The sequence below is a fragment of the Triticum aestivum genome, chromosome 2B, assembly GCF_018294505.1.
Source record: "Triticum aestivum cultivar Chinese Spring chromosome 2B, IWGSC CS RefSeq v2.1, whole genome shotgun sequence".
In the NCBI taxonomy this organism is placed as follows: domain Eukaryota; kingdom Viridiplantae; phylum Streptophyta; class Magnoliopsida; order Poales; family Poaceae; genus Triticum; species Triticum aestivum.
The window spans coordinates 796,302,190-796,316,933 of NC_057798.1; the positions used below are offsets into that span (position 1 = coordinate 796,302,190).

Sequence of the window (14,744 nt, forward strand, 5' to 3'; positions counted from 1 at the left end):
GCCAATTGTCCCGGTCCATAAGGGCCTTTAGTCCCGGTTCTTACACGAAACGGGACTAAAGGCCGTCCACGTGGCCGCTGCCTGGAGGTCCACCTTTAGTCCCGGTTGGTAACACCAAGCGGTATAAAGGAAGTTTTATGATTTTTTTGAATTTTTTTCTTGATTTTCAAATTTTTGAATTATTTTAACCTCTGATCTCTAATCACCCCTCATCACTACTCAATTTAACCTCTAATCTCTAATCACCCCTCATCATTGTAAATCATCTAACTTCCCGGAGGGTCACCCATCCTCTCACTACTCCAGCCTGAGCACGTTTAACTTCCGGGTTCTATTATCCCTCGTTTCCAAGCCTGTACTTATTGTTTTCCTGACAATAGTAAGATGTCAATCCTATTAACCCTCAGGAATTTAGCTTGAGCATGAAGTCACACATTTCACTGTTTGAGTTTGAAACTATTGTTCTAAAAAACAATAATTATTTAGTAACACTAATATTTCTTGAATAAGTAGTTGGACCACAGTTTGACCAGATTTGACCGAAATTAAAAAAAACTGAAACAATTATTTAGCAACACTAATATTTCTTGAATAAGTAGTTTGACCATAGTTTGACCACAGTTTGACCAGATTTGACCAAATTTCAAAAAAAAACTGAAATAATTATTTAGCAACACTAATATTCTTGAATAATTATTTAGTAACACTAATACTTCTTGAATAAGTAGTTTGACCAGATTTAACAAAAATTCAAAAAAAACTGAAATTTGAGCATAACTTTTTTTCCTTTTAGAATTTGAGGATTCTAAAAATTTGCAAACAAGCCGTAGGCCGTCAAAATTGGATCCGGATTTTCGTGCTGAATATTTTGATATATTATACGTTTTTTCTGACATCGTATGCAAAAGTTATAGCTGTTTTATATTTTTCCTACACTTTTTGCAAAACATGTCCAAATTTAAGTTTTTAAATTTTCCTAACTAGTAGATGTAGTAACATAACTACATCTCGAAGGATTTTCATTTTTAAAGTTTTTATCATTTCTTTTGCTTTTTACAAAACTGAAAAGGCGATCCACAGGACGGCAGGGGGGGGGGGTTAGAGTTTGAAAATGAGACCTTTAGTACCTGTTCGTGCCATGAACCGATACTAATGCTTCAAACCCCTGGGACTAATACCTGTACGGTGCCCTAGCCGTTTGAACCGGGACTAATGCTCACATTAGTCCCGGTTCGTAATGCAACCGGGATTAATGCTCTTTTCTGGCCGAATCAAAGCCCTGTTTTCTACAAGTGTCGTCTAAAATACACTGCTCGGCTGCGCGCCTGGGCCAAGTATCTCGGTCTATCGAGCTGGCCCGGTCAAAACCAGGACCAGACCGACTTATTTTCGGGCCTGTTTCTGCAGACCGGACCGACCATTTTTATCAGCGGGCCAGGACCGTTCGGTCCGATCCGTTGCGGGCCACGAGCCGGGCCAAAAGCCCGCTCGCCACGTCCAGGCCGAGTCTTGTGTATCGTTGTACATTTCAAAGCAGCAAGCAAGGATCGGAGTACCCAAATACTGTAGCAGCCTAGACGTTCCCCAAATACAGTATAAACTAGTGAACTTATGAGGAAATTTCCTTGGACCACTTTCAGTGACCAGCACCCACCGCTTTCCTTGACGTGATCCGCCCGTCCCCCATTGCGTCACACGCCTATCTCCGCAAAGTCACACTCCCAACCCTCTAAAGGCTTGAGTGCTCTACCCACAGCCATTACCACGCCTCGCACAATTGTCGCCAGGCGAGACAAGGACAGCTAGCAAGAGAGCAAGGCGATGTCAATGGCGGACGAGCAATACGACGCTGGGCCGCGTGGGGCGCCGCATGGGCTGCTGTTGGCGGTGGTGGTGGGGCTGCTGGTTGGGTGGCCGCTTTTCCTAAGTGACGGCGCTGAGGCGGTCACCGATGCCATCGCCGGGCTGCTTGGCCCCGTGGGCCTGCTCCTCCTCCCGGTGGGGCTCCTCCTCCTCATCCACCTCCTCTCCTGCGACCGCTCCCCCGACGTGTTCGAGTTTGCCGGCTCGCCCGACGCCGTGCACCACGTCGGGGGATCACCCGTCGGCGTGGCGCTGATGCTGGTCCTCATGCTTGCCCTCCTCTACTACCGGTCCGCACTCTTCGGTGGCGGCGGAGGCGACGACGAGTAGGCGCCTAGGCGCTCGCCAGTAGGTACTAGGTAGAGCCTGATCTCGGTGTGGCTGGTTGGTTGTTCAGACTTGCGAGTAGGCACTCCAGCAGGCAGCAGTAAATAAAAAAAGTGAGAGCTTTGCGTCTAATCTGTTCCAAGTGTTGCATTCCAATTTTGGTCCAACAGGCAAGGACAAACAAAAAGTTGGAACTGAATTTGACCTGATCTGTGCCTTTTGAACCGATAGTGAGACGCTAGCTCCAACTGCCTCGTACCGTGTAGTGTACTACTCCAAAAAGCTAATGGTGTTCTGCTCGTAGTAGCTGAAAATGAAAACATAACTTTGGATTTCCAAAAGGAGAAAAAAGGGCAATTTGAAGTCAGTTTCATGGGATGTTTAGCTGACAAATCTGTGCACTAACAAGTGATTACACACTCATCCTAGGCAAGAACGTAGCTTGCTAAGGTCCTGGTATCTAATGGTTCCACAGTTACTCAGGAGTGACGTGGTGGGGGAGTTCCGCGGGTGTGCTGTGTGATTTGGAAGCGAACTAGAAGTAACTAGTCTTCAACCCATGCTACTGCACGGGCTAGTAATTACCGAAAATTTATAATATTATACATAAAATGTTTAAGTAATTACTTACTTTATATCCCGTCCAAATCAGAAGTATTGATTATTTTTACTACTTATTTTCATAGCGCAGATAATATTATATTTCCTACGCCCTACACTTTAAACATTGTGGACAATCATATACCTTTAAATTTCATATGCTAGTGTCCTGCATTATGCACTGGAGAAGCACGGGATGTTTTTGCCTAGTAGTAGCACTGGGTTTTTTCCTAGTAGTAGCGCGGGCATCAGCGCTACAGCTAAACTTTAGCAGTAGCGTTGGTCAGCCCGCGCTACTGCGATGTATGTTAGTAGTAGCAGGCACTACTGCTAAGTAATAGCAGCGTGGTCTTCAACCCATGCTAGTACTATTCATCTATATTTCAATTCTTTTTATTTTATACTCTATTTTACATCTGCTAATCCAACTTTTGGCCACATGAATCTAATCTGGGTTTCTTCCACCCAATGATGTAATAACTCATCATGATCATAATAAGTCATCATCATCATCATAACAACTCATCATCATAGTCATATAGGAACTAGCTCATCATTCTAGCACAATGTAGCACATAATTCGTCATCATCATCGTGATAACAAATCATCATTATAGTCATATAGGAACTAGCTCATCATTCTAGCACAATGTAGCACAAAACTCATCATCATCATGATAACAAGCCATCATCGTATTCATATGAGAACTAGCTCATCATTCTAGGACAATGTAGCACATAACTACCTAAGACCTGCTACTCTCTCGAAGGTAAGATAGCATAAAATGGGTAAACCCCTGAATCTCCATTACGGAGAATACAGATGAACCTATCTCTCATTTGTGGGCTGCGCTTGATGTTGCCCCCAAGTAGTTCCCTGCGATCATTCAGAACTTTTCTCCAGTCTTTGATTGTGAGGACGTCATCTCTTTGATGAATCGTGTATGCACTGCGGTGACACGTAGGCCAACTTGGCTTTAAGCTAATAATGTTCATGTCACCTTTCATTTCCATAAGACGAGGTACACAATCCACCGGGAATTTCTATTGAAGAACATCATAATGACATACTTAGCAAAATGTATAGTTTACTTCAGAAGAATGTATGCAAAAGATGCATTGATGATATAATAGGAAAATCTTACCATGATATCTCAATGGATGTTACCGTAATTCAACACGTGGACTAGTGGCCCGTATTGATCATAACTTGGAGGAATATGACAACTCATCTTAAAAGTCTCAACATCTTGAATCCATGAAACAAAATGATTTATCTCCTCGCAAGTTAGCTCAGACCCATAAGTGTAGTAGGTTTTCTCTACTACTTCCCGTACATTTCTTGAAGAATGGAAACTCACATAGAGGTAGAAGTGGAAGCATACCCTTTTAAGTGAACAATATAAATTACTTAATAAATATGTTTGAGAAACTAACATAGAGGTAGAAGTGGAAGCATATCAACATCGACCCAAATGTTGATATTATCTTCATCGATGTCATCTTCAGGATCACCAAGATCGAAGGTCACATGCATACCCTCCTGAAAACCATACGCCTTGCATATTTCTATCCAATTCGAGCAACCAAAATGGGAGTAGGTCACCGCATGTTGGAAACGTTGCATGGAAAACAAAAAACAATTCTACGCACACGCAAGATCTATCAAAGGAGATGCATAGCAATGAGATGGGAGAGCGTGTCTACGTACCCTCGTAGACCGTCAACGGAAGTGTTTGATAACACGGTTGATGTAGTCAAACTTCTTCGCGCTCCAACCGATCAAGTACCGAACGTACGACACCTCCGCATTCTGCAGGCGTTCAGCTCGGTGACGTCCTCAGCCTTCTTGATCCAGCAAGACAACGAGGTAGTGGATGAGTTTCGACAACATGACGGCATGGTGACGGTGATGGTGAAGCTATATCCACAGGGCTTCGCCTAAGCAGTACGACAATATGTCCGGGGTGTAAACGGTGGATGGGGCGCCGCACATGGAAAAACATTTATTTTCCTATCTAAAACCGACTCTAACTTATGTTCCAAATATAACGGTCCCGTCTATTGTAGCACTCCACTAGTAGAAATAGGGCCAATTGTCCCGGTTCATAAGGGCCTTTAGTCCCGGTTCTTACACGAAACGGGACTAAAGGCCGTCCACGTGGCCGCTGCCTGGAGGTCCACCTTTAGTCCCGGTTGGTAACACCAAGCGGTATAAAGGAAGTTTTATGATTTTTTTGAATTTTTTTCTTGATTTTCAAAATTTTGAATTATTGTAACCTCTGATCTCTAATCACCCCTCATCACTACTCAATTTAACCTCTAATCTCTAATCACCCCTCATCATTGTAAATCATCTAACTTCCCGGAGGGTCACCCATCCTCTCACTACTCCAGCCTGAGCACGTTTTACTTCCGGGTTCTATTCTCCCTCGTTTCCAAGCCTGTACTTGTTGTTTTCCTGACAATTGTAAGATGTCAATCCTATTAACCCTCAGGAATTTAGCTTGAGCATGAAGTCACACATTTCGCTGTTTGAGTTTGAAACTATTGTTCTAAAAAACAATAATTATTTAGTAACACTAATATTTCTTGAATAAGTAGTTGGACCACAGTTTGACCAGATTTGACCGAAATTCAAAAAAAACTGAAACAATTATTTAGCAACACTAATATTTCTTGAATAAGTAGTTTGACCATAGTTTGACCAGATTTGACCAAATTTCAAAAAAACTGAAATAATTATTTAGCAACACTAATATTCTTGAATAATTATTTAGTAACACTAATACTTCTTGAATAAGTAGTTTGACTAGATCTAACAAAAATTCAAAAAAAAAGCTGAAATTTGAGCATAACTTTTTTTCCTTTTAGAATTTGAGGATTCTAAAAATTTGCAAACAAGCCGTAGGCCGTCAAAATTGGATCCGGATTTTCATGCTGAATATTTTGATATATTATACGTTTTTTCTGACATCGTATGCAAAAGTTATAGCTGTTTTATATTTTCCCTACACTTTTTGCAAAACATGTCCAAATTTAAGTTTTTAAATTTTCCTAACTAGTAGATGTAGTAACATAACTACATCTCGAAGGATTTTCATTTTTAAAGTTTTTATCATTTCTTTTGCTTTTTACAAAACTGAAAAGGCGATCCACAGGACGGCGGGGGGGGGGGGGGGGGGGGGGGGGTTAGAGTTTGAAAATGAGACCTTTAGTACCTGTTCGTGCCATGAAGCGATACTAATGCTTCAAACCCCTGGGACTAATACCTGTACGGTGCCCTAGCCGTTTGAACCGGGACTAATACTCACATTAGTCCCGGTTCGTAATGCAACCGGGATTAATGCTCTTTTCTGGCCGAATCAAAACCCTGTTTTCTACAAGTGTTGTCTAAAATACACTGCTGGGCTGCGCGCCTGTGTCAAGTATCTCGGTCTATCGAGCTGGCCCGGTCAAAACCAGGACCAGACCGACTTATTTTCGGGCCTGTTTCTGCAGACCGGACCGACCATTTTTATCAGCGGGCCAGGACCGTCCGGTCCGGTCCGTTGCGGGCCACGAGCCGGGCCAAAAGCCGGCTCGCCACGTACAGGCCGAGTCTTGTGTATCGTTGTACATTTCAAAGCAGCAAGCAAGGATCGGAGTACCCAAATACTGTAGCAGCCTAGACGTTCCCCAAATACAGTATAAACTAGTGAACTTATGAGGAAATTTCCTTGGACCACTTTCAGTGACCAGCACCCACCGCTTTCCTTGACGTGATCCGCCCGTCCCCCATTGCGTCACACGCCTATCTCCGCAAAGTCACACTCCCAACCCTCTAAAGGCTTGAGTGCTCTACCCATAGCCATTACCACGCCTCGCACAATTGTCGCCAGGCGAGACAAGGACAGCTAGCAAGAGAGCAAGGCGATGTCAATGGCGGACGAGCAATACGACGCTGGGCCGCGTGGGGCGCCGCACGGGCTGCTGTTGGCGGTGGTGGTGGGGCTGCTGGTTGGGTGGCCGCTTTTCCTAAGTGACGGCGCTGAGGCGGTCACCGATGCCATCGCCGGGCTGCTCGGCCCCGTGGGCCTGCTCCTCCTCCCGGTGGGGCTCCTCCTCCTCATCCACCTCCTCTCCTGCGACCGCTCCCCCGACGTGTTCGAGTTTGGCGGCTCGCCCGACGCCGTGCACCACGTCGGGGGATCCCCCGTCGGCGTGGCGCTGATGCTGGTCCTCATCCTTGCCCTCCTCTACTACCGGTCCGCGCTCTTCGGTGGCGGCGGAGGCGACGACGAGTAGGCGCCTAGGCGCTCGCCAGTAGGTACTAGGTAGAGCCTGATCTCGGTGTGGCTGGTTGGTTGTTCAGACTTGCGAGTAGGCACTCCAGCAGGCAGCAGTAAATAAAAAAAGTGAGAGCTTTGTGTCTAATCTGTTCCAAGTGTTGCATTCCAATCTTGGTCCAACTGGCAAGGACAAACAAAAAGTTGGAACTGAATTTGACCTGATCTGTGCCTTTTGAACCGATAGTGAGACGCTAGCTCCAACTGCCTCGTACCGTGTAGTGTACTACTCCAAAAAGCTAATGGTATTCTGCTCGTAGTAGCTGAAAATGAAAACATAACTTTGGATTTCCAAAAGGAGAAAAAAGGGCAATTTGAAGTCAGTTTCATGGGATGTTTAGCTGAAATCTGTGCACTAACAAGTGATTACACACTCATCCTAGGCAAGAACGTAGCTTGCTAAGGTCCTGGTATCTAATGGTTCCACAGTTACTCAGGAGTGACGTGGTGGGGGAGTTCCGCGGGTGTGCTGTGTGATTTGGAAGCGAACTAGAAGTAACTAGTCTTCAACCCATGCTACTGCACGGGCTAGTAATTACCGAAAATTTATAATATTATACATAAAATGTTTAAGTAATTATTTACTTTATATCTCGTCCAAATCAGAAGTATTGATTATTTTTACTACTTATTTTCATAGCGCAGATAATATTATATTTCCTACGCCCTACACTTTAAACATTGTGGACAATCATATACCTTTAAATTTTTTGTATTGATCTTCGTGACATAACAAAATATGGTCACACCATTATACATACTAAAGTCTCCTAAACTAACACTGGCTAAATGCATCTCATGATGTCCTATGTTTTTAACACTACTATACATATATCATCCATGATTTTGCTCTCTAGCACTTACTATTCACTGGTTAACCATGTTTCCCGCGTACATGTGGTTAAAATATTTTTCAATATAAGCACTCGGTAGTTCATTATGCCGATCACTCTCAACCCCATCCATGCGTGCTCTCGATGTGTGTGTGTGTTACACATGCGCATGCGCGGACACACACATAGCCCTATCCAACTCTTCGCTGCACCCACGAGTCAAGTGCTCATCAGTTCTACATGTTGATGAGATGCACACCCCGCTAAGGTATGTGGCTCGGTTAATTCTTGTACTTTTAAATGTTTGGAAGATTGTTGAACTTCTTGAAGTTTGCTTTTAAATGCATGGAAGGCCTATATGTCTTTTTTTAATAATTAACTATATTTCTGGTTTTCTCATCAGATCAATTTTTTACTTGGGCTGGAAAGTTTTAGAATCCATCCTTGTATTTTTAGTGGCTTACCCGTTTGTTTTGTCTAAGGATCCCCTAATTATTGGATTCCATCCGTAAACAGATTTCACATTTCTTCAATACCAATTTCTTCATATTTTCGGAAAAAACTATGTGCTTATCATTTGCAAATTTGGGTACATCTTCTCAAGTGTGATTTATGGACGTGATTAGTGTAGTGTATGTAACTTATCCCCTGCGTGTCGGAACTTATGAAATCAGTCGGTTTCTGATGAACTGGCGTGGTTTAAATATTTTGTTTTTTTTTGAAAATTTCTGTTTCACTCGCGCGTTTTAGCCATTTTGTATTTTGTTATTTTATTATTAAATATATTTTTGACAGACATATTTTTTTTGTACTATTATCTTTGTATTTTAAGAAAACACTATGTGCATGTCAGGTATAAATTTTGGAATATATACTTATGTGGTTTCTGAATGAGAACAAGTAATTCACGTACATAGATTTACGCACAATATACTTATAGTCTACGCAGATTTATAGTGAAGAGAACATCATCCATCCATATAGTGCTAGCTGTCTTACGCATGCATGTGTAAGTTCATCACTATGTTTCCAATAAAAAAATCATTAACCTGCTAGTTGATTTTAATTTGCATGTTTCCTTCTTTCCTTTTTTTCTTAACTTCACTTCCTTCGTTTTTTTTTGAGGTCACACTTCCTTCGTTTTTGACACCACGTGTTTCCTTCCAAGCATAAAACCGAAGGATTCTTTGGGGTGGATTGGATCTCACATTTAAAGTGCATGGACTTCCTTTTCCTTTTTTTTGTCGGTAAAAGCGCATGGACTTCTAAAGACACGTTTTCATCCACGCGTAATACTGATGGACTCTTTCCCATTTTATCGTTGGACTATTTTTTTTACATTTTTTATTATGTACGGGTAATCAGCCAGATCGTGGATTCTTTTCCCGTTTGTCGTTGGACTATTTTTTCTTTCTTTATTGTTGGAGTTTTTAATGTGGGCCTTCTTAATTTCTGGGAACGGATGGAGCCTTTCCTTTTTTCAAAATAGGCTTTCCTTGATTATTTCTACGTGAGGCTTTCCTCTTTTTTTTTTTGACATGAGGCTTTCCGTTTTGTTTCACTAACGTGAGTCGTATCAGATGTGTTCTTTATAAGACGGAATCATTTGCGTTACGTAAGTTTTTCTTTTATCCTGATCGTAAATTTTTCAATCTAATGGTTTAATTAATTTTGATGATGTGGATTAATGAGAGATCATGAATGGTGCCTCCAATTAGTAAATATAAGAGATGTATAAGATATGCGCGCTTTGCCGCGACGGCTGACATGAGCGCGACATGAATTGCACATGCCACGCTAAGATATCTTGCAAACAACTATTTTGTATTGCGAGGTTTGCAAACAGCTTGCATGTAACAAATTACAATTTCGATATAGGCACAATGTACTCATCCCCTTGCTCCTATAGAAAACATAAAATTTCATCTCAAATGATAAATTGTTTCTTTTAGGTAAAAGACCATTAGTTTTAACTTTCAAGAGAAGAATGAATCTCTGATTTTGTTAACAATGAGCAACAAAAGTAACGCAGAAAATTATTAAAAAATTGGAAACAACTCATCGAAAAACAAAATTATAAAGAACATAGTAACTTACTGTGCTAAGCCATTCTATTTAGTATAGGTAGTAACTACTGTATGTCAGAAGCAACTGTGTCGCCATGTCTGTCTCTGTTACCCATTTTGTTTGCTAGAAAGGAATTAGTTTGAGTATAGCGTCCCTGGGGTACGTCAAATCTGGCCTAAATCATGCGGTGAAAACTAACTCACGCTTTTCTTGGGATATTTACTAGTACCAATATTTTTCTTCATCACAGTTAATTAACTAATATTAATATCTTGAATTAATACAATGGATGTCAATGGTGATGTTGCTCAATTGGTAGAGTGCTAAACAATGTGGAATAGAGGCACTCGTTCAATTCCTCGCATTTCCATTTTGTTTTTTTTGTTCTACTTTTGTCGACCGCCTTCAATTTTCCTTCGATATTGGCCATCAGGTAAGAGAAAAAAGGGGAAAAAAACTTTGTCACGCTGCATTGCTTTTTTTTTTCCCGAAAATACTAACGCCCACACGTGTGGGCGTCTAGCAACTCACCCACACGCATGGATCCTCGTCCAACCAATTCTGCACGAATCTTGGCGCGTTCTAGCAGTTTTTGTGTGCCACGTAGTACTGGGCTGGTGTGTGGGTATTCATCCGGTCGCCCACACGTCCTTTTTCACCACATGGGGCTGGTGTGTGTGGGCGTTTAGCAAGTCGCCCACACACCGGTTTTCACGCATGCAGAGGGGCTGGTGTGTGGGCGTTTATCACTTCGCCCACACGCCCGTCTCCTCGCCCACACCCAAAGCCGTCAGTTGCCATGTGTTTCTGTACGGTACATGGCAACTGCCCTAACTTTGCTTGTAAGCAGATGACAACTCTCTTTTACCCGAGTTGCCATGTGTTTTTGCATGGTACATGACAACTGCCCTAACATGCACGTAAGCAGATGGCAACTCTTTCTTTTTACATGGTAACTGCCCTTGGGTGCTTGTGAGCACATGAAAACTCTTTTTTTTACCCGAACATGTTTTTTTGCCATGCCTTTTTTGTAGTGCCACATGACAACTGCCTAGTGTTAGTAGGTGGCAACTCCTAAAGTTTTGAAATCATGGCAACTGCAGTAGATCAGACCATACATGGCAACTGCAGTTGAGCAACCATGACAACTATAGTTGTCCGACATGGCAACTATAGTTCAGCGACATGACAACTGCAGTTAAATGAACATGGAAGAGGGTCCAAACCATGGCAACTGCGGGGACGCGTGATGACTGTCACGTGGCGTGCGGGAGCATAAGGTAGGAGGCCTGACGTACAGGCGTGTGAGCGTTATCTATTTTGTCCACACGTAGGCATGTGAGAGGGACCGCGAGAAAAAAAAAGACATATGGACGTGTGGGCTGATCCTCTAAAACACCACATAAATGTGTGGACAGACTCCTTAACGCCCACACGTGTGGGCGTTATCGGCGTCTTTTTTTTGTGAGGATTGTGACGCTGCATGGGTGCTGCTTGGATTTTAACTTGTAAGTTGGAGGCTGCATGGGCTGCTGCTTGGATCTTCAACTGGAGGCTCGGACACATTTAGAAAATAAAGTGGAGCCCACAAGCTAGGGAGCAGTATTCTCAAATAAAAAATTTATACGAGCAGGGAGCCCACCGGGTAAAACCCCGTAAATAATGAATTTGTATCATGTTTTTTCGTGATAAAGCCTGGGTTTGTGTTAAATAGATTTCAAAAAAATATAGTTACCACAGTACGATGCAGATTTAAAAGATTTAATTAACAGAAATGTTGTGCATACAACCATTACCAGCGGCCATCTACTTTGCAGTAATAGGGTCTAGCTCAATTGGTAGAGCGCTAATCAATGTGGAATAGAGGCACGGGATTCTATTCCTCGCATCTTCAATTTGTATTTGTTATTCTACTTTTGTCGACCGCCTTCAATTTTCCCTTGATATTGGCCATCAGGTAGGAGAAAAAAGAATTGTTTTTCTCATCCGTAAAAAGCTAGGGTTTTTGCCTCCCGCCGGCGCCACCGCAGGTCCGCCTCCTCTCTAGTGGTCCTAGGGCCATGGGGCGCGGTGGGTCTCGTCAAGGGCCTGCGGGAGGGCTCTGTTTTTAGTCGTTTCTTTCAGTTTTGTTAGGGTTTGTGTCCTGCTCAGGAAGACGAGACGGCGGCGACTCCATGAAGATGAAATAAAGGTCTTCCCGCCTAGCCCCCGTTCCGGCGGTGCGTCTAGCACCTTTGATGGGTTGTGGAGGTGTGTCTTCGACGGATCTATCTTTGGTGGATTTGCTTGGACCTCGTCGTTGTTCGTCTATGTTCGTGTGTCTTTGGATTGGATCTTTCTGATGTACATTATTCTTCATCTGCGGCGGTTGTTGTTCTAGCGCGCTGGTCCTACGGGGCCTTAGCACGACTACTTCCCGACTATCTACTACAACAAGTTGTGCCCGAGTCCGGCGATGGAGGGGCGATGACGGCGGCGCGCCTTCGGCTCGCTTCAGTGCTGGTAGTCGTTGCTAGGTGGTCTACAGATCTGAATGTAATTTCTATTATTTTTGATATTCTTTGTACTGCCATCATTGAAGATGAATAAATTAAAAATTTTCTCGCAAAAAGAGGTAGGACAAAAAAAGGAAAAAAAGACTTTGTGATGCTGCATGGCTGCTGCTTGGATCTTTAACTGGGCTGGAAGTTGGAGGCTGCATGGGGCTGCTGCTTGGATCTTCAACTGGAGGCTCGGGACACATTTAGAAAATGAAGTAAATCTGATCTTTGTCTAAAAAAAAAGTAAATCTGATCTTTTTTAAGAAAATCGAGTGGAGCCCACAAGTTAGGGAGCAGTGTTCTAAAAAAATTATACGAGCAGGGAGCCCACCAGGTAAAAACCCATAAATAATGAATTTGTATCATGTTTTTTCGTGACAAAGCCTGGGTTTCTGTTAAATAGATTTAAAAAAAAATATCATTACCACAATACGATGATGCAGATTTAAAAGATTTAATTAACGGAAATCTTGTTTCATACTAAAATTATGTGCATATAACCATTACCAGCGCTCATCTACTTTGCAATAATGGGATCTATCGTGTCCACTCTCAAAAAGAAAAGTGTAACGTCAGTCTCAAACTACACTTTATGCATTTGTTTACTCTGTTTGAAAGAATGCTGAGAATTTTAAGCAAGAGACTGCTACTAGTGAAAAATACCGAGTTTGCTAACGATTTGAGTAACCACTTTATGACGAGATTGTAGCTCAATCTTCCGACTGAGCAATATGAGGATCACTGACAAAGTTGCGCGCCCACGGAATGATGCATGTTGCCATTGAATCCTGGTATCAAGCCAATGTTAGAGCCTTGCATAAGTAGATCACACACTTTATGCATTTGTTTACTCTCCTTGAAAGAATGCGGAGAATTTCTAAGCAGAAGACAGCTCCGAGTGAAAAATACCGAGTTTGCTCACGATCTGAGTAACCACTTTATCACGACATTGTAGCTCAATCTTCCAACTGAACAATATGAGGATCACTCACAAGTTGCGCGCCCATAGAATGATGCATGTTGCCATTGAATCCGGCTGTCAAGCCAATGTTAGAGCCTTGCATAAGTAGATCGCACAAAGAACTAATTATACTCCCTGCTATCTGAATCAATTGATGCTGCCTCTATGCGATGTCCTATTAATTGGTTGAAGACTTGAAATAGTGTAATGTTTGTACATGAGGATGTAGCTCAAAAGGCAGAGCACTTAATCGATGCACATAAGAGTGGCTCCTCGAAGCCATTCGAGATGGTGGACGGCGACCTCGCCAGTGGCGATGGACACTGCCATGACGCTGGCGGCAGCGAGAGAGGAGGGGAGTGAGGCTTTTCATTTAGAATAAGATCTGACTGCCGTGTGGGGGTAGGTAAGGTCGAGTGTAGCAGTGATAGACGCACAGAGTTGCCCGTCACCCCAGTATAAGCATGGGAGGCGGCAACGTGATCAAATATAGCTGTGGTGAGCGACTGTCAAAACCTGCCACCCACTATATGAAAATATTTGAAAACGTTTGGCTTGTGGTTACCCAAATATTGCTATGGAAGGTACAAAATGACGCGCCGCCATAATGTGGCAGTTAACTGTGGTGGGCAACCGTTGGCGCCCGCCACATTAGCTTGCTAGTCGGGCATGAACTAGAAAACACACAACTGTGATGGGTTATCTTGGCTGCCCGCCACAGCTACTTGTGTAGCGCTAGCGGCAGGATTTGGCGGTCGCCACTGCCCTCCACTAATTTGTGATCTCCAATAAGCCCTTTCCCAGTAGTGCTTGAAGCATGTGTCTACAACATCCCCAAGTCTCTCCAAGGTTCCTAGTCCTTCATTGGCAAGGTCAGAATTGCCGGGACCTCATTTCTGACCTTGACCGATGCTAGTGTCCTGCATTATGCACTGGAGAAGCACGGGATGTTTTTGCCTAGTAGTAGCACTGGGTTTTTTCCTAGTAGTAGCGCGGGCATCGGCGCTACAGCTAAACTTTAGCAGTAGCGTTGGTCAGCCCGTGCTACTGCGATGTATGTTAGTAGTAGCAGGCACTACTGCTAAGTAATAGCAGCGTGGTCTTCAACCCATGCTAGTACTATTCATCTGTATTTCAATTCTTTTTATTTTATACTCTATTTTACATCTACTAATCCAACTTTTGGCCACATGAATCTAATCTGGGTTTCTTCCACCCAATGATG

At 43.0% G+C, this 14,744-nt stretch overlaps 2 protein-coding genes across 2 annotated transcripts; both read left to right on the forward strand.

Moving 5' to 3' along the window:
• Positions 1 to 1,744: 1,744 nt before the first annotated feature.
• On the forward strand, positions 1,745 to 2,324 carry LOC123042830 (uncharacterized). Its single transcript, XM_044465208.1, has one exon. The coding sequence runs from the start codon at positions 1,822 to 1,824 to the stop codon at positions 2,191 to 2,193; it is 372 nt and encodes a 123-aa protein (XP_044321143.1). The 5' UTR covers positions 1,745 to 1,821; the 3' UTR covers positions 2,194 to 2,324.
• A 4,321-nt stretch (positions 2,325 to 6,645) lies between these two features.
• On the forward strand, positions 6,646 to 7,280 carry LOC123042831 (uncharacterized). Its single transcript, XM_044465209.1, has one exon. It carries the CDS (start codon positions 6,706 to 6,708, stop codon positions 7,075 to 7,077), a length of 372 nt encoding a protein of 123 aa, XP_044321144.1. The 5' UTR covers positions 6,646 to 6,705; the 3' UTR covers positions 7,078 to 7,280.
• The last annotated feature ends 7,464 nt before the right edge of the window (positions 7,281 to 14,744 follow it).